The sequence below is a fragment of the Mandrillus leucophaeus genome, unplaced genomic scaffold, assembly GCF_000951045.1.
Source record: "Mandrillus leucophaeus isolate KB7577 unplaced genomic scaffold, Mleu.le_1.0 Scaffold156, whole genome shotgun sequence".
In the NCBI taxonomy this organism is placed as follows: Eukaryota; Metazoa; Chordata; class Mammalia; order Primates; family Cercopithecidae; genus Mandrillus; species Mandrillus leucophaeus.
The window spans coordinates 2,272,933-2,294,327 of NW_012101543.1; the positions used below are offsets into that span (position 1 = coordinate 2,272,933).

Here is a 21,395-nt window from a genome sequence, read left to right on the forward strand (position 1 = left end):
CTCTCCCTAGATACCCTAGGTCGAGGGCTCGAAGTGAGCTGAGATCCGGCCACTGCACTCCAGCCTGGGCGACAGAGCGAGACTCCGTCTAAAAAAAAAAAAAAAAAAAAAAAGAGTAATAGAAATATGTAATAAAAGTAATAGCAAGTGATAGCAGTACCAAAACAAATGTGCGCCCATATTTGAGGTTAGCTGAGACGTTCAAACAGCTGTTGTTTTTTTAAATTTTTAAAGCCATATTCACTGTGAACTTCAGCTCTTCTCAGTATTGTTGTTCATTACCAGAAGTTCCCTAAAATAAGAAATTGATATTACTTAAGTTTTAAGCAGTGTTTTTTTTAAAAGCAGAAATCAAATGTCAAAATAAATCCAAATGGATAAATCCTATCTTAATAGTGAGCATATGTTTCTTGTTCCCTGCTTGCTAAACCCAGATGTTAATTACTACATTTGTCACTACATTGCTCTTTTCTTATTTGGAGCTAGCTGAGATTATGTTGCATGCAGGATAAATGTCATATGTGTACCATCAGTAAAGCCAAGATTACTTTACACAGTCTACTAAAATGCTGATGACATTTTAAACTGGAAATGTAAAGGATTCTTTAGAAGTTCACTATTCTTCATAGTGTCATTCTTCCATGTGACTCTAATATGAATATAGTGGGTTGAACTACATTAAAGACTGGACATTCTGACATGCTGCTTTATTTAAAAAAAAAGCAATAAAATAAAATTACTATTCAACTTTGATTTAAAACTCTTACGGGAATTCATTTTTAAATTCGCATTTTTACAGCACTTCATCGTGTTTGAGAGAGAGAGATTTAGCTTATTGTGTTAACTCACTAAAACTAAATCTTGCAGCCAATTCTAGATGTTGGCTGAACAGTTAATAAATGGGAATGCTTAATGTGCTATTTTTAAAGAAAGAAAAAATTGATCTCACTGTTATATTACATTACTTCTGGCCTTTGCAAGTACTTTAACTCTGCAGTCTTTGATAACGAGAATAGGTTCAGATGACATAGGAAAAGCACTTAGGTTTTAGGTAACTTTGAATTGACCAACTCTCTCAAAAAATCAATCATATTAAATTGTAAATGACTTAACATAATTGGCAAACAGAATATTAGTAAGAACTCTGAACTTAAACTATAAACTGATGCAGATTTAATTTAAAATTATTCAATTGGGTTTCAAATTTGTTCTTTATTGATTGCATTGTTAAATTTAAAAGCACATTATTAGACATTGAAAATCCTATATTAGATAAACATATCTACTCTGTGAAAAAAATACACACACATATATATGTACACACACACAAAACCTCACAGAGCATTTCATTTAGCTTATCGCATTTACCTGAGTCATTGATATCAAAGGACAGTAACTTTAGATCCCCTAAGAAAAATCCCAAATGTTTATTTATTTATTCACCAAATATGCAACACGCTACATAGGAGAAGTGTTCCAAATATCTAACAACTCTTAGCGCACAAGCACTGACCTAGTCAGGATGTTTGCCAACCACTAATGTGCCTTTATGGCGTGACAAGCTTGCATTGGCTGAACATTTACTGTGATGGCAAAATCTTGGGAATGGAGAGTGGGGCAAGTAGGAGACTGAATCTAAACTCACTGCATTTGAGTTGCCCATAAGGCTTCCAGAGATGTCAAGTGGGAAGGTGGATTCATATATCTCGAGTTTAGCTGGGAGGTTAGGCTGGAAATATTCATAATGCTGTTGTCAGCAAATAATTGATTATCAAAGGCATAAGACAGGATGAGATTACTTAGGGTGAGAGTGTAAATATGAAAAAGAAGCAGTCTGAGGACTAGACTCTGCAGAACACCAATTTTAAAGCTTGAAGAGATACAAGAGAATCAACAAAGGAGGCTAAGCAGGTGCAACCAGTTGAACACCAGAAGACTGTGGTGCCTGGAATTTCAGAGAAAAGCGAATTTCAAAGAAGAAGGGATAATAAGCTGTGTCAAATGCTACTGATGGTCAAAAGTTGAGAATTGACCACTGGATTAAGCAAAAATGGATATGATTCGTGAAATGAAGAAAAACAGTTTGAAAGCAGGATGGCCAGGATGGCCAGCTAGAAGCAGCTAGTGTGCACAGCTCTCATGGAGAGAAATAGAAGGGCAAGGAAATTCAGCACCTAGGACTGAAGCATCCGGGTTCACACATTGGGATTCATCAAGAAAACAAGTCAACCCACAGAGAATGGAGAAAAGCAACAACTGCCTACTGAGAAGTGACACAAAAACAGGGGAGCTTCCCCAGCTCAGGGAAATGGTAAATGAGTGAGCAAACCCCAGGAACCACAGTTCTCCCATGGATTTTGCAACCCTTGGGTCAGGAGATCCCCTCGTGAACCCACTCCACCAGGCCCTTCAGTCTGACAGACTGAGCTGCGCAGAATCTCCGCGGAGCAGCCACTAAGACACACGCGAAGCACCAGGAGCTTTAGATACCGGGCTTCCCAGCAAAAGCGGCCGCAACTCTGGCAAAGTGAGAGGTTAGACTCCCATACATACCCCTAAGAAAGCGGCTGAATCCAGGGGGCTGAGCAGCAATGGTGTGCAGGCTCCGCTTCCACAGAACCTGGCAGGATGAGACCCACTGGCGGAGAATTTCAGTCAGGCACAGGTAGCAGCATTACACCTCCCCGAAACCGAGCTCCCACAGCGAGGGGTGGGCTGCCATCTTTGCTGTTTTGCAGCCTTAGCAGTTACTGCCTTCAGTGCAGCCACTCTAAGAAAAAGCAGTCAGACTGCTTTTCTTTTTCATGTGGGACCCGGACCCCTCTTCTCCTCACTGGGCAGGACCTCCCAGCTGGTATGACCAGCCAGTCTCATCAGTGTTTTCTAACTGGCCGTGGTTCCAAGCCTCTCTGGCACGAAGCTCCCACAGAGAGGGACGGGCGGCCATCTTTGCTCTTTCATAGCTTTAGCCGTTGTTGTTTTCAGGCGCTAGAGAGTCCGGGGTGACTATAGGCTGGACCAGGCCCGTGGCACAGCACAGCAGCTCTGTGGAGAAGCAGCCAGATTGCTTTTTCACGTGGATTCTGAATCCTATTTCTCTTCACTGGGCAGAATCTCCTGACTGAGGTCTACAACCACCCCTGTCAGTGTGTTCAGGCCAGCAACAAGTCCGTATGTCCCTTGGATACAGACAGAGCTCCCAGAGAGAGGGGTAAGCCACTATATTTGCTGTTTCAAAGCCTTTGCTGTTGGTACCTGCACTGTAGGTGCCGAAAAATCCAAGGTGACTGGGGACTAGAGCAGACCCCCAGCCTACTGCAGCCCTACAGAAAAGTGGCCAGACTGTTTGTTACATGGGTCTCCAGCCCTGTATCTCCTCAGTGGGTGGGACCTCCTGGCCTGAGTCTCCAGCCATTCCTCGTTAGGAATATCGAGACAGTAACAGCTCTGCCACTCCCTGGGACAGAGCTCCCAGTGGGAAGGGTGGATTGCCACCTTTGCTGTTTTGCAGCCCTTGTCCTGCTGTCTCCAGGCTCTGAAGACTCTATGGGGATCAAGGGCTGGTCCAGAGCCCAAGCACAGAGCACCCACTGCACAGAAAAGTGGACATACTGTTTGCCACACAGGTCCTAGTCATCACTTCTTACTAAGCAGGGCTTCCCAACCTGGGACTCCAGCACAACTACCCTTCCCCTGGCTGACCACTTTAATCAGAGGCAGCCCGCGGGTTACAGGAACACCCACATGCAAAGATAAGAAAAAAACCAATACAGGAACTCCAGCAACTCAAATGGTGAATTATGTCCTCCAAATTATTGCACTAGTTCTCCAACAAGGGTTCTTAACTAGGCTAAGTTGGCTGGAATGACAGAAATAGAATTAAGGATATGGATAGGAAAAAAGATCATTGATGCTCAGGAGAACAGCAAAACCTAATCCATAAGAATCACAATAAAATAATACAGGAGCTGATAGATAAAATAGACGTATTTTTAAAACCCTAATAGATCTGATAAAGCAGAAAAACATGCTAAAGTATTTTACAATGCAATTACAAATATTAACAGCAGATTAGGCCAAGCTGGGGAAAGAATTTTGGAACTTCAAGACTGGCTCTCTGAAATAAGAGGGTCGGACAAAAATAAAGAGAAAAAGAATGAAAAGAAATGAACAAAACCTCTGAGACATATGGAATCATGTAAAGAAGTCAAATCTATGAATTATTGGCATCCCTGAAAGGAATGGGGAGAAAGCAAACAACTTGGAAATATATTTCTGAATATCATCAATTGAAAACTTCCCTAACATTGCTAGAGAGGAAAACAGTAAAATTCAGTAAATATAGAGGACCCCTGCAAGATTCAACAGAAGATGATCATCCCAAGACACATAATCATCAGATTTTCCAAGATTGAAATGAAAGAAAAAATATTAAAGGGAGCTAGAGAGAAAGGGAAGGTCACCTACAAAGAGAACACCATCCGGCTAACAGTGGACCTCTCAGCAGAAAATCTATAAGCCAGAAGAGGCTGGGGGCCTGTATTTAACATTCTTAAAGAAAAAAAAAATCTTCAGCCAAGAATTTTATATCTAACCAAATTAAGCTTTCTCAGTGAAGGAGAAATAAGATCCTTTTCAAATAAACAAATGCTGATGGAGTCCGTTACCACCAGACCTGCCTTACAAGAGATCTTGAAAGGAGCACTAAATATAGAAAGGAAGCATTATTATCAGATGATACAGAAACACACTTAAGTACACAGACCAGTGACACTCTAAAGCAAACACACAAACAAGCTGGCAAGATAACCAGCTAACAACACAATGACAGGATCAAATCTACATATAACAAAACTAAACCTGAATGTAAATGGACTAAATACCCATTTACATTACACACAGTGCCATTTACATATAAAAAGCACAGAGTGATCTACTGGATAGAAAAGCAAAACCCAATGGTATGCTATCTTTAAGAGTCCCATCTCACACACAGTGACACCAATAGACTCAAAATAAAGGGATGGAAGAAAATCTACCAAGCAAATGGAAATCAGAAAAAAAGCAAGAGTTGTAATCCTAATTTCCAGCAAAATAGGCTTTAAACCAACAAAGATTAAAAAAAAAAAAAAAAAAAAAAAAAAAAAAAAAAGGCATTACATAATGGTAAAGCATTCAATTCAACAAGGAGACCTAACTATCCAAAATATATATGCAGCCAACACAGGAACACCCAGATTCATAAAGCAAGTTCTTAGAGACCTACACAGAGACTTAGACTCCCACACAATAATAGTGTGAGACTTCCACTGACAGTACTAGACAGATCATTGAGGCAGAAAATTAACAAAGATGTTGAGGACCTGAATTCAACATTGGACCAAATGGATCTAACAGACCTCTATGGAATTCTCCACCCAAAAACGACAGAACATACATTTTTCTAATTGCCACATGGCACATACTCTAAAATCAATCACACAGTCGGACAGAAAGCAAGGCTCAGCAAAATCAAAATAACTAGAATTATACCAAACACATTCTCAGACCACAGCAAAATAAAAATAGAAATCAAGACTAAAAATATTGCTTAAAACTATGCAATTACATGGAAGTTAAATAACTTACTCCTGAATGGCTTTGGAGTATACAATGAAATTAAGGCAGAAATCAAGAAGTTCTTTGAAACTAATAAGAACAAAGATACAGCATACTAGAATTTCTGGGACACAGCTAAAGCAGTGTTAAGAGGGAAATTTATTGCACTAAACACCCACATCAAAAAGTTAGATCTCAAAGTAACAACCTACTATCACAACTAAAAGAACTAGGGATTCAAGAGCAAACCAACCCCAAAGCTAGTGTAAGAGTAACCAGATAAGAAATAATCAAATAATAAGAAATAACCAAAATCAGAGCTTAACTGAAGGAGATCAAGACACAAAAAAAAATTCAAACAATCAATTAATCTAGGAGTTAATTTTTTGAAAAAATTAGTAAGATACATAGGCTATTAGCTAGACTAACAAAGAAGAAAAGAGAAAAGATCCAAATAAACACAATTAGAAATGACAAAAGGGACATTACCATTGACCTCACAAAAATACAACCCAACCATCAGAGACTTACTTATAAGCACCTCTATGCACACAAATTAGAAAACCTGAAAAGGATGGATAAATTCCTGCACACACATACAACCATCCCAACACTGAACCAGGAAGAAATTAATTCCCTAAACAGGCCAATGATGAGCTCTGAAATTGAATCAGTAATAAATAGCCTAGTAACCAAAAAAGCCCAGGATCAGACAGATTCATAGATGAATTTATCAGATGTATAAAGAAGAGCTGTACAATTACTACTGAAACTGTTTTTGAGGAGGGACTTTTCCCCAATTCATTCCATGAGGCCAGCATCATCCTGATACCAAAGCCTGGCAGAGACACAACAAATAAAGAAAACTTCAGGCCAATATAACATTGATGCAAAGATTCTCAACTAAATATTTGCAAATCAAATCAGAAGGACATAAAAAAGTTAATTCACCACAATGGAGTAGGCTTCATCCCTGGGATGAAAGGTTGGGTCAACATATGCAAGTCAATAAATGTAATTCATCACATAAACAGAACTAAACACAAAAGCCACATGACTATCCCAATACATGCAGAAAAGGCGTTTGACAAAATTCAACATCACTTTATTTTAAAAACTCTCAATAAACTAGATACTGAAGGAACCTATCTCAAAATAATAGACGCCATCTATAACAAACCCACAGCCAACATCATACTGAATGGGCAAAAGCTGGAAGCATTCCCCTTGAAAATCAGCACAAGATAAGGAGGTCCTCCCTCATCACTCCTATTCAACATAGTATTGGAAGTCCTGGCCAGAGCTGTCGGGCAAGAGAAATAAATAAAAGTCATCCAAAAAGGAAGATAGGAAGTCAAGCTATCTCTGTTTGCAAATGACATTATACTATATGTCAAAAACCCCATTGTCTCAGCCCAAAAGCTCCTTAAGCTGATAGACAACTTCAGCAAAGTTTTGGGAAACAAATCAACATACAGAAAGGAGTAGCATTGCTATACACCAACAAAGTAAAGCCAACAGCCAAATCAAGAATGAAATCCCCTAAGAATGAAATCCCTTTCATAATTGCCATAAAAAGAATAAAATACCTAGGAATACAACTAACCAGAGAGGTGAATGATCTCTAAAATGAGAATTACAAAACATTGCCCAAAGAAATCAAAGATGATACAAACAAATGAGAAAAACATTCCATGCTCATGGATATATCGGAGCTTGCAGTGAGCTGAGATCCGGTCACTGCACTCCAGCCTGAGCAACAGAGCAAGACTCCATCTCAAAAAAAAAAAAAAAAAAAAAAAAAAAAAAAAAAAAGATTAATATCATTAAAATGGCCATACTGCCCAAAATAATTTGCAGAGTCAATGCTACTCCTATCAAGCTACCAATGACATTCTTCACAGAACTGGAAAAAAATTATTTTAAAATTCATATGAAACCAAAAACCACCAACAACAACAAAACAAAACAAAAACGCCTGAATAGCCAACCCAATCCTAAGCAAAAATCAAAACTGGAGGCATCACATTACCTAACTTCAAAACTATACTACAGGGAGACAGTAATTAAAACAGCATGGTACTGATTTAAAAAAAAAAAACAGACAGACATATATATCAGTAGAACAGAATAACGAGCCCAGAAATAAGGCTGCACACCTATAGCCAACCGTTTTTTGACAAACCTGACAAAAGCAATGGGGAAAGCACTCCCTATTCAATATATGCTGCTGAGATAACTGGCTCACCATATGCAGAAGATCGAAACTGGACACCTTCTTTATGCCACATACAAAACCTACTCAAGATAGAATAAAGACTTACATATAAAACCCAACACTATAAAAACCCTAGAAGACAACGTAGACAATACCGTTCTGAACACAGGAACAGGCAAAGATTTCATGATGAAGGCACCAAAATCAATCACACCAAAAGGAAAAATTGAAAAATGGGATCTAATTAAACTTAAGAGCTTCTGCACAGCAAAAGAAATAATTAATGGAGTAAACAGAAAACCTACTGAATGAGCGAAAATACTTGCAAACTATGCATCTGACAAAGGTCTAATATCCACATCTATAAGAAACTTAAATTTACAACAAAATAAAACAACCCCATTAAAATGTGGGCAAAGGACATTAACAGACACTTTTCAAAAGAAGACATACATGTAGCCAAGAAGCATAGGAAAAATTACTCATATCACTGATCATTACATAAATGCAAATCAAAACCAATGAGATACCATCTTACACCAGTCAGAATAGCTATTATTAAAAAGTCAAAAAATAACAGGTGCTAGAGAGGTTATGGAGAAAAAGAAATGCTTATACTCTGTTGGTGGGAGTGTAAATTAGTCCAAGCATTGTGGAAAGCAGTATGGTGATTCCTCTAGGAGCTAGAAACAGAACTACCACTTGACCTAGCAATCCCATTACTGGATATATACCCAAAGAAATATAAATCATTCTACCATAAAGACACATACACGTGTAGGCTTATTGCAACACTATTTACAATAGCAAAGAAATGGAATCAACCCAAATACCCTCAATGGCAGATTGGATAAAGAAAATGTGGTACATACACACCATGTAATACTATGCAGCCATAAAAAAGAGCAAGATCATATCCTTTGCAGGAACATGGATGGAGCTGGAGACCACTATTCTTAGCAAACTAATGCAGGAACAGAAAACCAAATACCACATGTTCTCATTTATAAGTGGGAGCTAAATTATGAGAACACATGAACACAAAGACAGGAACAACAGACACTGGAGTCTACTTGAGGGTGGAGGTTAGGAGGAAAGAGAGGATCAGAAAAAAGAACTACAGGGAACCCATATAACAAACCTGCAGATGTACCCGTGAACTTAAAAGTTTTTTTATAAAAAGAAAGAAGATTAAAGTTGTAATCAGGAGATCTATTTATGGATCTATTAATAAATTAGATACGATTTTAAAATTAAAAAAAAAGAAAAAGAAAAACAGTTCGATGGGAATCTTAGGAACAAAACCTTGATTGGAATTGCTTAAGGGAGAATGTAAAGAGAGGAATTGAGATAGAAAGCAGAAAACCATCCTTGCAGAAGCTTTGCTCTAAAGATGAAAGAGTGTGCAGAGAAATGTAGGTCAAAATTTTTCTTTATTAAAATAAATTATAGCATCTTTATGAATTCCAGTGACCTATGATAAGTAGGCAAGTGCAGTAACAGGAGGTAGAGGGCAGTATAGTCAGCAGACACGCTATTCAAATCTGGGTTTGTTTGTTTGTTCCGGGTTTTTTTTTTTTTTTTTTTTTGAGACGGAGTCTCACTCTGTCGCCCAGGCTGGAGTGCAGTGGCCTGATCTCGGCTCACTGCAAGCTCCGCCTCCCGGGTTCACACCATTCTCCTGCCTCAGCCTCCCGAGTAGCTGGGACTACAGGCGCTCGCCACCATGCCTGGCTAATTTTTTGTATTTTTGGTAGAGACGGGATTTCACCGTGTTAGTCAGGATGGTCTCGATCTCCTGACCTCGTGATCCACCCGCCTCGGCCTCCCAAAGTGCTGGGATTACAGGCGTGAGCCGCCACGCCCGGCCAAATCTGGGCATTTTTATGAAGGAAGAAAAAAATAGAGGTTAGAAGAGCAAAGAAATGCAAACAGGATGCCTACCCCACCTTCTTCTGGGACAGGATTATTAAGAAAATGAGAGGGACCACAGGTACCATTTCAGGGACTTAAAGGGGAAGAGGAATGGAACGCTCAGAGAATACAATGTGTTTAGCACATAAGGAATTTTGCCCATGGCATTCTCCAAGGCTTATTGCTGTCTTTTCTTTTTTCCACAATGCTCCATTTTCATCTTTCTTAAAACAAACATGATTGTAATGCTTTTCTTCTTTACATTGATAAATAGGTCAATCTAGCCTTAAGCTAGAAGAGGAATGTGCTCTAGGTTCCCTACAAAGTTCTCTCTTGCTCTCTCCTGCCTGTCCCCCATCAACACTCTTCACTTCTATAGTCCATTTTCAGTGGTCACGTAAGTGAGCCTGGACTTAGTAACTACACGGTCCCAGTTTTGTTTGTACTGATTCTCTCTGGTATCCAACTTTCTCATTTATAGAATACAGTAGTTCAGTTCAGAGGTTTTTTTTTTTTTTTAACCTGGGAAACTACAACCACTTGAGGAATTAAGCAGAAAAGAAACATTCTTCATAATGTGAGATTCCTCTAGGTATTTCAGGACACTTAGGATAAGTGACCTTGCCCATTAATTTCTAGCTGTATCCTCCAGTCCTTGACACAACCAAAAGTATGGCCACATACTTTCCAAACACCTCATATTCTAGAGTTGATAGATATAATACGGGTTACCCAGTTAAATCTGAATTTTCCATAAACCATAAAGTTTTCAGTAAAAGTATGTCCAAAATATTGTATGGGCACCCTCTGTTTTTATTACTGTAGTTGGTAACCCTACATATGGGGAACCCTCCTGCATACATCATAGACTATGTGAAAATGGCCCCTTAGAGTTGTGCAGTGTCCAACCTACACTACCAAATGTGGCAACAGTGTTTGGAGGTCTATACCGTGGAGAACACTGGCATGGGTTATTAATGAGAGCAACCATAGCACTGATATTTCTATAGATCTTCAGACTATCTATTGGTAGTCTTCAGACTATCTATTTAGCAATATGCTAAAAAGCTGTTGGATGCATACATATAAGCAAAGTCAAGTCTGAGAAAATTTAAAAGTTGATCATTTTGAGATCTGGTAATATTAATTTTTGTATCTTCTTTATCTCTTTTATTGATTTATCCCTCTCTTGACTCTGGGTCTTGTTTGTTTATTCCCAGGAGAGAAAATAACCTTGTTACAATAAGAAGTTAGTATTTAGTCAACTACACCCAGAATTATAAATGAGGACTTGAAGGATATGACAGTGCAAACACAAGGGAATAATTAGCTAGTAGTGACATTTCAGACACTAATTGGAAAGATTTCTTGCCTACTATTGAAGTTTAATAACCATTGGATGATGAGGGCAAAATGTCACCAAAGAAGAGTAATTGACTAGTTGTCAAAAGGCCAAAGAGGGTCAAATTTCCTTAAACAGATTCTGCAGTCTGAGGTTTGATTTTACGCTTTCAAAATAAAAAATCTTGACTTGGTCATCTCCTTGAATATGAGTCCATTTCTTAAAAGTAGACTTCTATTAAACAAGTTCACAAGAGATCAATTCACAGATGAAAATTGGCAACTGACTAATTTACAATGATACATAGAAGAAAATTGGTGACTAATTTACAATGATGCATAAACTACTATGCAGATAAGAATATCTGCATTTGAAACGGATGTATTCTACATTTGAAGACAGACATCAGTTTGTTTCTGTTAACTAGTATTTATTGAAATAAACACTGTTTTATTGAAGAGAGGCATAAGTGAATAAGTCACAGTCTGCACTTGTATTTTACTAAGATTAACAAGAGTAGAGAAAAGAGAACATGACAAACCCTGGGCAAATGGGTGCATAGGGGCAGAAAAGAAAGAGAAAGGAGAATGTAGGAAGACAAAGAGGTGAGAGACCATGACACTTTTGAGAAAGTAAACATAATTCAGCAAAGGTAAGCTTGAAGCACCAGATGAGAAAGGGTGAGAGAAGAACATAGGGAAACAGGCAAGATCCCACTCAAGACCAGTCTTACAAGCTTTGTTCAGCAGTTGGTCTGTTTCTTACGAGTAATGCAGAATCACTACAAGTTTTAAGCAGTTAATGATTAGATTTTCATTTTGAAAGATCTGTTGAGCAATTGTGTAGAGAATGGATTGGATTAAAGGGTAGCAAGATCAGTATTAAGGACCCAAGACAAGCATCAAGGCTATAACATAGATGAGAATTGATGATGTTGGAACTAGATGATATTAGTATACCTGGAAGGAGAAGATGGATAGGTGAGATATTTAGCAGGTAAAATCCACAGAGTTTAGCAATTAATTTCAGGTATGGGGTGAGGAGAACAGAGAATCCAAGTAGGTACACTCTATTTTGAACACGGACATGAGAGAAGAAGCAAATTGAGGTGAAGGAAAGGAAAAAGTATTTAGTGGCATACTTTTGTGGTTTGATTTGTCCTTGGAAGAGTCAACTGAACCAATAAAAAGATATTTTGAGATAGAGGGCTTAGGTTTAGGAGACAAATCTGGAATAAATGTTTAGATTTATGCATCGTTATAGATGTCACCAAAGATCATAGTATCACTCAGAAAGGATACATTAGAGTAATAAAAGAGATGAGCCTAGAAGTTAGAAACACTTAAACTTAAGTCATAAGTGAAAGGAAAAGGAGTCCACAAAAAAGTCTCAGAAGTGATGGCAAGACTAAGGGAAGACAGTCACTTGGGAGAACATGTAATATAAAAGCAAAGACAAGACAGAATTCACTAAAAATGGAATAGCTATATCGTGACAAAGGAAATTCCCATTTGTTTTGAAATATATATATGTATTTTTTTTAAGAGAGGGGTTGTGAGAGAAGATAATTAGAGCATTTTTCAGAGGACATTTAGTGGCAGAAACCTGAATGTAGTTGATAATAAAGTGAGTAGAAATTGAAGAAGTAGAACCAGTGTAGTGCAGACAATTCTTCCCATAGGTTTATTTGCATCAGGAAAGAGAAAAATAACACACAATTTGCAAGGGGCATTAATGACAAAATTCGATTTATGTGTGAGTATACTTTGGGTGGTTTGACTCACCTGTTAGTTTTTAAAATGGACAGAATTGACCATATTTTATGTTAATGAGGAAAAAGGGAAGAAGGGTGAAGTGGCTAAAATATAGATGGGAATCTTCTACAAGGTTCCTGAGGAGGAACTAATAGAATCCAAGGCACAGATAAAGGGCTCAGCATTAGATGGTTTGCCAGGACTGCCATAACAAGCTACTAAAAATTGGATGGCTTAAACAACAGCATATTATTGTTTCACAGTTCTGGAAGCTAAAAGTCTGAAATAAAGATGTCTGCAGGGTTGGTTCCTTCGGATGGCTATGAGGAAAGAATCTATTCCAGGTCTCTCTCCTTGGCTTGTAGATGGTCGTCTTCTTCCTATGTCTCTTCACCTTGTCTTCCTTCTATGAGTGTGCCCAAATTTCCTCTTTTTATAAAGACACCAGTCAATTGGATTAGGGGCCCACTCTACTGCAGTATTACCCCATCCTAACTTAACTCATTACATCAGCAATGACCTTATTTCCAAATAAGATCATGTCCTGGAGTACCGGGGAAGAGAACTTTAAGATATGCATTTGAGAGGGGGAAATAATTTAACTATAACAGATGGAAAGACATATTTTTTTTTCCATTGTAAGAGGATGGAAAGCTGTGTGTCTGTAGATTTTATGGCAGGAAGTGTAGGAATTTCCATCTGCCTTTTATTTTCTTTGAAGTAGAGATAGTCGTTAGCAGAGAAGGAGTCAGAGTTGGAAGTTAAAGTCTCCTGGGGAAGAGTAGAAACAGCCATTGGACAGTGAGAGAAGAGAACAGGGAGGCTGTAAGGCAGCTTTGACAGCTACTAGGGTATCAACCTATGAAAGGTAGTCCAAGGAAATAATCAATCATTCTTTGGTGCCCTTTAGATAATAATATAAAATCCCATGGAGAGGGCTACTTTTGGCCATATAGTAGCTTACAACAAAATGTGTGCCAGTTTTACTAAGGAAAAGCTGTTCCCAGACTTCCCAGTTAGCTGTTCATTTGGAGATCAGGTTAAATGCCAATTTGTTTGTGATTATCCCTATTTAAAAGAGAAACATGCTTCTCTGTACATAGTAAAATTATATATAACTAGAATTTTTATTAAAGTAATAATCTGTTTTCTCCACTTAATTGTATTCTAAAGAGAGAGAACACCTTATGCATCTTTCTGTCTTGAAATATCCCCTGACATTCCTTAGTGCTCTGAGTGTAGTCAGTACTCAGCGAGTATTCCTAGAATTGAACCTTGAGTATTGTTACTCACTAATTGTTACTCACTAAGTGAGCATCTGTGTCCCACTCAGAGTAATTTTTCTCAGAAAGGCCATCCAAGGATACACCTTGTTTTCAAAAATTGAGATGTGAAATGCATGCATATTTGTAAAATTCAAGAATGTGGACATTTATGATGAGGTCCAAGGGCAGAGCACACTTGAACCTCTTGAAGAAACAGAAAGTAATCTGACCTCCAATCACACAAAAGTTTAGTTTAACTTAACGGTAAAATGATAGCATTGACCTAATAAACCTTTCTAATATACTTTCTGTTTGTGGAATCTACAACAGGTATCTATTTTAAAATGATATACATGGCAATTGTGTGTAATAATGAATAGGAGTAACAAATATAAGAAATGAAGAAATATTATGTTTCGTTTTGTTTTTCAGAGTGATTGTGTACTTAGCTTTTTCCTCTCTGAGGCTGTGCAACAAACAGTTGAAGAATCATCACTTGTGTACCTAGGTGAGTAACTTTGTCATTATATTGTGTGCAGTGATTTTCAATATAATTGGACAAAAAGATATCACAACTATTTTTTTTCAATTTTTCAATTAAAATCTCTTTTTAAGAGTAAGCCTTTAATACTCTTTTGTAATCATTTCCATAGCATAAACTTGAATAATCCAGATTTTGAAAAAATAAAACATGAGATTGTAGAATTCTCCTAAAAAATTGTAGAATTCTAGAGGTGTGGGCTTTGATGAAAGGTTGACTCTATTCTGTCACTAAAGTCTCTCAAGAAAATTGTTTCTCTGTGTTTCAAGAAATTAAACTGCAGACTACTGTCAAATCTTTTTTATTTTGATTATAATATTATTTCTTTGAAAGGTATTTTGAAATACATTTGCACACATTAAAAATTTAGCATTATTAGTGCAAAAACTAAAATGGTTGAGAACTTTTTTTTGATTTCTTACATTATAAAATATTCAAGATTTGTTTCAGCGGTGATGAGTGACAAAAGATTTGATTCTCAATACATTTAGATTACAGGCTACATATTAAATACAATGTATTATCTTAAAACAACAGAACTCATATTTCCTAGCACAATATGCAAACTATTACAACAAGCAAGGATTAGCTGGAAGTTATTCCTTCTTGTGCTAATCAAATTATTTTCTTTTTCACGTTTTTGAATTCTTAATTCTTTTGTCACAGAACATTAGCTGGTTCTAAGCAAGAAGCACAATACTTATTTTAAGCACTATTCCTGTCTGTTGAAAATAAGTGTATGTTGTTAAATGATTACATGGTGAAATCATTCGAGTATATTAAAATGTTGGTTTACCTAGGAAAACATTAAGCAAAAAACTCAGATTTCACCATTTTACTACCTCTGCCAGTTAATTAAGAGGGCGGATTCCAGATACCTATGTATCTAGGCACATGACTTAGAAAAATAATAGCGATATTTAACTCTAAATCTGGGAAATACTAATACTCTTTGCCTTTACTCACTAACTAAATATGCCTTGGGAGAACAATTGAGGAATTTAAGGAATTTATCTTGTTCAAATGCCAATTCAATCATCTTTTCTCTACTTAAACCTTCTCTTTGGCTTCTGATTGCCCTTAGGCAAGGCCAGCTGTATTCACTTGTGACCTGCACAGTCACACAGGGCAGGGTGCTGAAAAAGTTCTTGCACTTGGTTTAATACTCTGCTGCCACTGTCTTGAAATTCTTAATACGTTTTGAAAAACCATCCCCACATTTTTATTTTGCACTGGGCCCCACCAATTATGTAGCTGGTCTTGGCCTTTGGATAAACATCAAAACTCTCATCATGGCATTCCAGCAGAATATGGTCTTTGCTATACACTCCTAGAATGTTACTTCTTCAAAACACTTATTGCCATGATAATTCTCGCTTGTGTGTTTATTTGTAAACTAGAAATCCACTGGGGATAATCCATGTCCATATGGTTCGCCATTGTATCCCTGGGGTCATGTACAGTGTCTGGGCTACTATAGTTGTTCAATAAATAATTACTGAATAAATTATTGATGACAAAAAGAACAATTATGGTGGACACCTTGATATTCTCTATCAAGGGAGCGTGGCATTTGTAAAATAATTTTCGATTTTGGTTTTTTCTCTCTTGTCCTTATCAAAATGATGCTATTCCACCCAAACTGATTACTTCATATGTAAATGTCCTGGCACAAGAAATTCAAGGCCTCCCAACCACTAAAATTATCTTAACGTTATCACTTGGAATAAAAAAATCTACAAATTATTACACTAAATATTATGGATACCAGACTCAACAAAGCAGTAACCAAAAAAGTTGCTGGATTTTAATTTAAGTGTGACATGATCCTATATATTCTCCCAAAATTAATATAGCCCACATACCAAATAATACCTCCACAAAAAATAAAATAAAATTATCTACTCACATCTACTACATAGCTTTGACACACAGAAGATAGATATTTGTCAAGGTATGGAAATAATAACATAGGTAATGGAGTAGAACATGATCAAACCCAGCAATTGTCAGGGTTAAGAGGATGAGTTAATGAGCATGATTAAGCACCATTAATAATTACAAATGATTGCAAACAGAAGCTTTCAATCATTACCTCATATCACTACCTCCCATTTGAGATGTTAATTTAAAAGAGAACTTGAGGCCATGCTGTCTACATGGCAGGGTCTCACTGTTAATGGTCTAGCTACTTGCTCTGGCAGAGCCCAGATCAATTATCCATGGGTTGAAGTATGGTACTCAGGTTTTCAATTAAAATGTTAATGATGTGAAAGGCCAAGCAGTGTAAGAATAGAACTATTTAAAAATAAATAGTTGTATTAAGTTGTTTCTGAAACATTCAGTTGAAAGCTTTGAAATAGTAGCCATTTTGCTATGTTGTATGACCTCATGTTTTTAATTAGAAAAATATTTTAGACTTTTGCATGTCTCTAATCTGGGAAGGAAAAGATTAAAAAATGATGAGTTAGAGGGTTTTCTCTAATTACCTCATCTCTAACATCTGGGCGTGAAGGATATAACTAAAATCTAAGAAATCAAGCAATAAAAAAATCTATATCTGTGTTAGGGAAACACCAAAAAACCAAGAAAAATCACAATATCGAATATAATTGGGTGATAGATGAAATAGAGTGAGAAAGATTGTGTACACTAATTTCACCTTTATCTTTACTCACTTAGGAAACAAGTATTGTCAAAAGAAATAAAAAGTCTAACGCTATTAAATAAAGGCAACTGCTAAAACAAAAGTAGCAACTTTCTTAGGTATCATAAATACGTGAAAATAAAAGCAAATTACTTAGCAAAAGACTTCCTTTAAAAATCATAAAAATAATAATATAAAGCATTAAGACAAACCTAAGAGAAAACTAATCTACTATATTAATAAGTATAAATGGGCTTAACTCACCTATTAAGGAAGTTCTTTTTCAAACTGGAATAAAAATGCAAATTATAACTCTCTGTGAAAACACACCTAAAACAAAGTGATGGTAAAAGGTTGAAAATTAAAATACAGCCATGGATATATTAGGCAAAGCAGAGAAAATTCAATCAGAGGTCACAATCTTGATGAAGAAAAGGAGGAATTTAGGCTAAAAAGCATCGAATTAAATAAAAGATAGAATTTTATAATGAGTACAATTCTCAATAAAGATAGGCACAGTTATGACTACATAGCAAATGATATGACAGCCACATATATAAAGCAGAAATTATTGAACACACAAGAAGAAACACACAAAAACACACTAGTAGTAGGACACTCTAATTCACGTCTTGATTTATGAAAGCCCAAATGGAAAAAACTAAGTAGATTTAAAGAAAAATAAAGTAATTAATAAGTCAAATTTTTTATCCTGGAAAAAATGTATCTTCTCTTCAAATGCCTGTGAAAGTTTATAAAATAGATGATATATTTGACTACAGAAAAGCTCAATAAAGTCCAAAAAGTAAAAATAATGTAGTTGAAATTCTTTAATCATTGTATCACTTTAACGAAGTGAAAATGTAATGGAAATTTTCAGAAAACTAGAAGACAGTTAGGTTTAGGAATTTAAAAAAAATATTTTGAACAACTGGTGGATCAAAAAGATTACAAAAAAAAATTTGCTAAATTTCTAAAGATTAGCGATAGGGAAATACTACATCTTAGAAACCATGAAAGATAAAACTATGCTCAGAGGAAAATTGGAATAAGAGTTACAAACCAAACGAAACAAACAAAAAAAGGATAAAGATAAAAGTAGATTTCAATTAGTTAGAACAAAGAAAACAGTGGAACAAATTAGAAGTAAAAAGTAAACAATAAAATAAATAAGTCACTATCTAACCTAATCAAAAATGGGGAGTAATACAAGTACACAAATATTAAAACAAAAGGAAATGCAATAATTAACCATAGAAAGATGAAATTAAGCAATAGTAACAGACTACCTGTTCAATTCCAGAAAATACAGTTGTAAATCTGTCTGAAATTGATAATTTTCTAGGAAAACAAAATTTACTTGGCCCAGAGAAGATGATTCTAACAAGATTAAGTTTGATAAATACAATATAATGCTTCAAAATGCAAGCAAAACTTTTACATTTTTAAAAAAGTACCAAGTTCAGATGATTTCCAGAGGAATTCTACCAAACTCTTTAAAAGCAGACAATTTCACTGTTACTTAAACACTTCCAGAGCAGAGAAAAAGAAAGAAAATTTTCCATATTACTTTTATGATGCACAAAAAGTATTTATACCAGTAGCTTCTAGGATTACAAGGGTGGCAAATAAGAAATCACAGACCAATCTCACTTATGAATATCAATGAAAAATTCTAAATACAGTATTAGCCAAAATAATCCATCAGCACACTAAAGGAATATAATTCACCATGACAGAAATGCAAGAACAGTTCAATATTAGTACTATGCATAATATATAATACATATTATCATATTGATGTATTTAAGGATAAAAATCACATGGTCACCTCTATAGACCCTGAAAAGGCATTTTGATAAAATTGAATGAACTTTCTTAATAAAACAACCAATAAAATAAAAATTTAAAAAAATAAAATCCTGTCATTTGTGGTAACTTGAATGGAACTGGAGGACATTATGTTAAGTGAAATAAGCCAGGAACAGAAAGTTAAACACCATATATTTTCACTCATATGTGGAAGCTTAAAAACATTGATCTCAAAGGAGTAAAAAGTAGAACAGAGGATACTAGAGGATGAGAAGGGTGGGGGTAAAGGAGAGATGGAGAGAGATTTTTTTTAAAGAATACAAAATTACAGCTAGATAGGTGGAATAAGATCTAGTGTTCTATACCACGTAGGATGTAGGGTGACTATAGTTAACGATAATATGTTAATGATGAATCTGTAAATTACTTTGGGCAGTATGGCCATTTTAATGATATTGATACTTCGAGTCTGTGGGCATGGAATTTTTTTTCATTCAAATTACCAATGTCTTTTTTTACAGAATTTGAAAAAACTATTCTAAAATTCATATGGAACAACAACAACAAAAGCCCAAATAGCAAAGCAAAATGAACAAAGTCAGAGGCATCACATTACCTGACTTTCAACTATACTAGGCATTAGAGAGCCGGGCTGAGGGAAATACAGGGGTAGAGGAAGCAGCAGAAAGCCCTGTGAGCTCGCTGGGTCCCCAAGCAGCCATTCCTGCCTGGCACCACAGGGATCTATCAGTGGGGTGGCCAGAGGAGGGGGTAAAACTGCACAGGGAGAAAGAATTCTCTAGCTGAACTTTGTAACAATTTAAATGGGGCTAGAAGCCTCCTGGCCAGAACTCAGGGGAGGGTATGAATCCGGCTTGCAGACTTCACAGGCAGGGGAAGAACTAAAGCCCTTTTCTTTTGCAACAGGGAGGTGGAAAACTTTGGGCAAGTTTTCAAGCCTGACTCACCTCACTCGAGGCTGTTGCAGCGGACAGGTGGGAGTGAGACTGGCCCTTCAGTTTGCCTGGGAGCTGGGTGAGGCCTGTGACTGCTGGCTTTCCCCTACTTCCCTGGCAACCTGCATGACTTAGCAGAGGCAGCTATAATCCTCCTAGGCACACAACTCCAGTGATCTGGGACCTCACCCCCACCCCCCACAGCAGTCGCAGCAAGACCAGTCCAAGGAGAGTCTGAGCTCAGACACACCTAGCCCCGCCCCCATCTGATGGTCCCTGCCTGCCCACCCTTGTAGTGGGCGACAAAGGACATATAATCTTGGGAGTTTTAGGACCCTGCCCACTGCTGGTCCCCCTCCACGCTACTAGAGCTGATGCTTTCTGGAAAGCGCCACCTCCTGGCAGGAGGCCATCGGCACAAGAGCATTAAACCACCAAAGCTGAGGACCCCCACAGACTCTATTGCACCCTCTGCCACCTCACCAAAACAGATGCTGGTATCCATGGCTGAGAGACCCATAGATGGTACAAATCAAAGGACTCTGTGCAGACAACCCCCAATACCAGCCCAAAGCCTCGCTGGGTGGATGAACCCAGAAGAGAGACAACAATCACCACAGTTGGGCTCACAGGAAGCTACATCCACAGGAAAAGGGGGAGAGTGCTACATCAAGGAACACCCCGTGGGACAAAAAAATCTGAACAACATCCTTTAGCCCTAGACTTTCCCTCGGACAGAGACTACCCAAATGAGAAGGAACCAGAAAACCAACCCTGGTAATATGACAAAACAAAGCTCATTAACATCCACCAAAAATCACACTAGTTCACCAGCAGTGGATCCAAACCAAGAAGAAATCCCTGATTTACCTGAAAAAATATTCAAGAGGTTAGTTATTAAGCTAATCAGGGAAAGTCCAGAGAAAGGCAAAGGCCAATGCAAGGAGATCCAAAATATGTTTCAAGAAGTGAAGGGAAAAATATTCAAGGAAATAGATAGCTTAAAAAAATAAAACATTCAGGAAAATTTGGACACACTTTTAGAAATGCAAAATGCTCTGGAAATTCTCAGCAATATAATTGAACAAGTAGAAGAAAGAAATTCAGAGCTTGAAGACAAGGCCTTTGAATTAACTTAATCTAACAAAAACAAAGAAAAAAAGAATAAGAAAATATGAACAAAGCCTCCAAGAAGTCTGGGATTATGTTAAATGACCAAACCTAAGAATAATCAGTGTTCCTTAGAAAGAAGACATTTCTAAAAGCTTGGAAAACATATCTCGGGGAATAATCAAGCAAAACTTCCCCAGCCTTGCTAGAGTCCTAGACATGCAAAAATAGAAGAAGC

The 21,395-nt window shown here is 37.0% G+C and overlaps 1 protein-coding gene across 3 annotated transcripts in view; it reads left to right on the plus strand.

Annotated features, from left to right (window-relative positions):
* PIK3C2G (phosphatidylinositol-4-phosphate 3-kinase, catalytic subunit type 2 gamma) overlaps window positions 1-21,395 on the plus strand; it is a 415,055-nt gene that overhangs the window by 334,736 nt on the left and 58,924 nt on the right. For all 3 annotated transcript variants that reach the window (XM_011975453.1, XM_011975454.1, XM_011975455.1), the window contains one exon: window positions 14,524-14,599. In XM_011975453.1, the coding sequence (XP_011830843.1) occupies window positions 14,524-14,599 (76 nt within the window). The remainder of the gene's footprint in view (window positions 1-14,523; window positions 14,600-21,395) is intronic.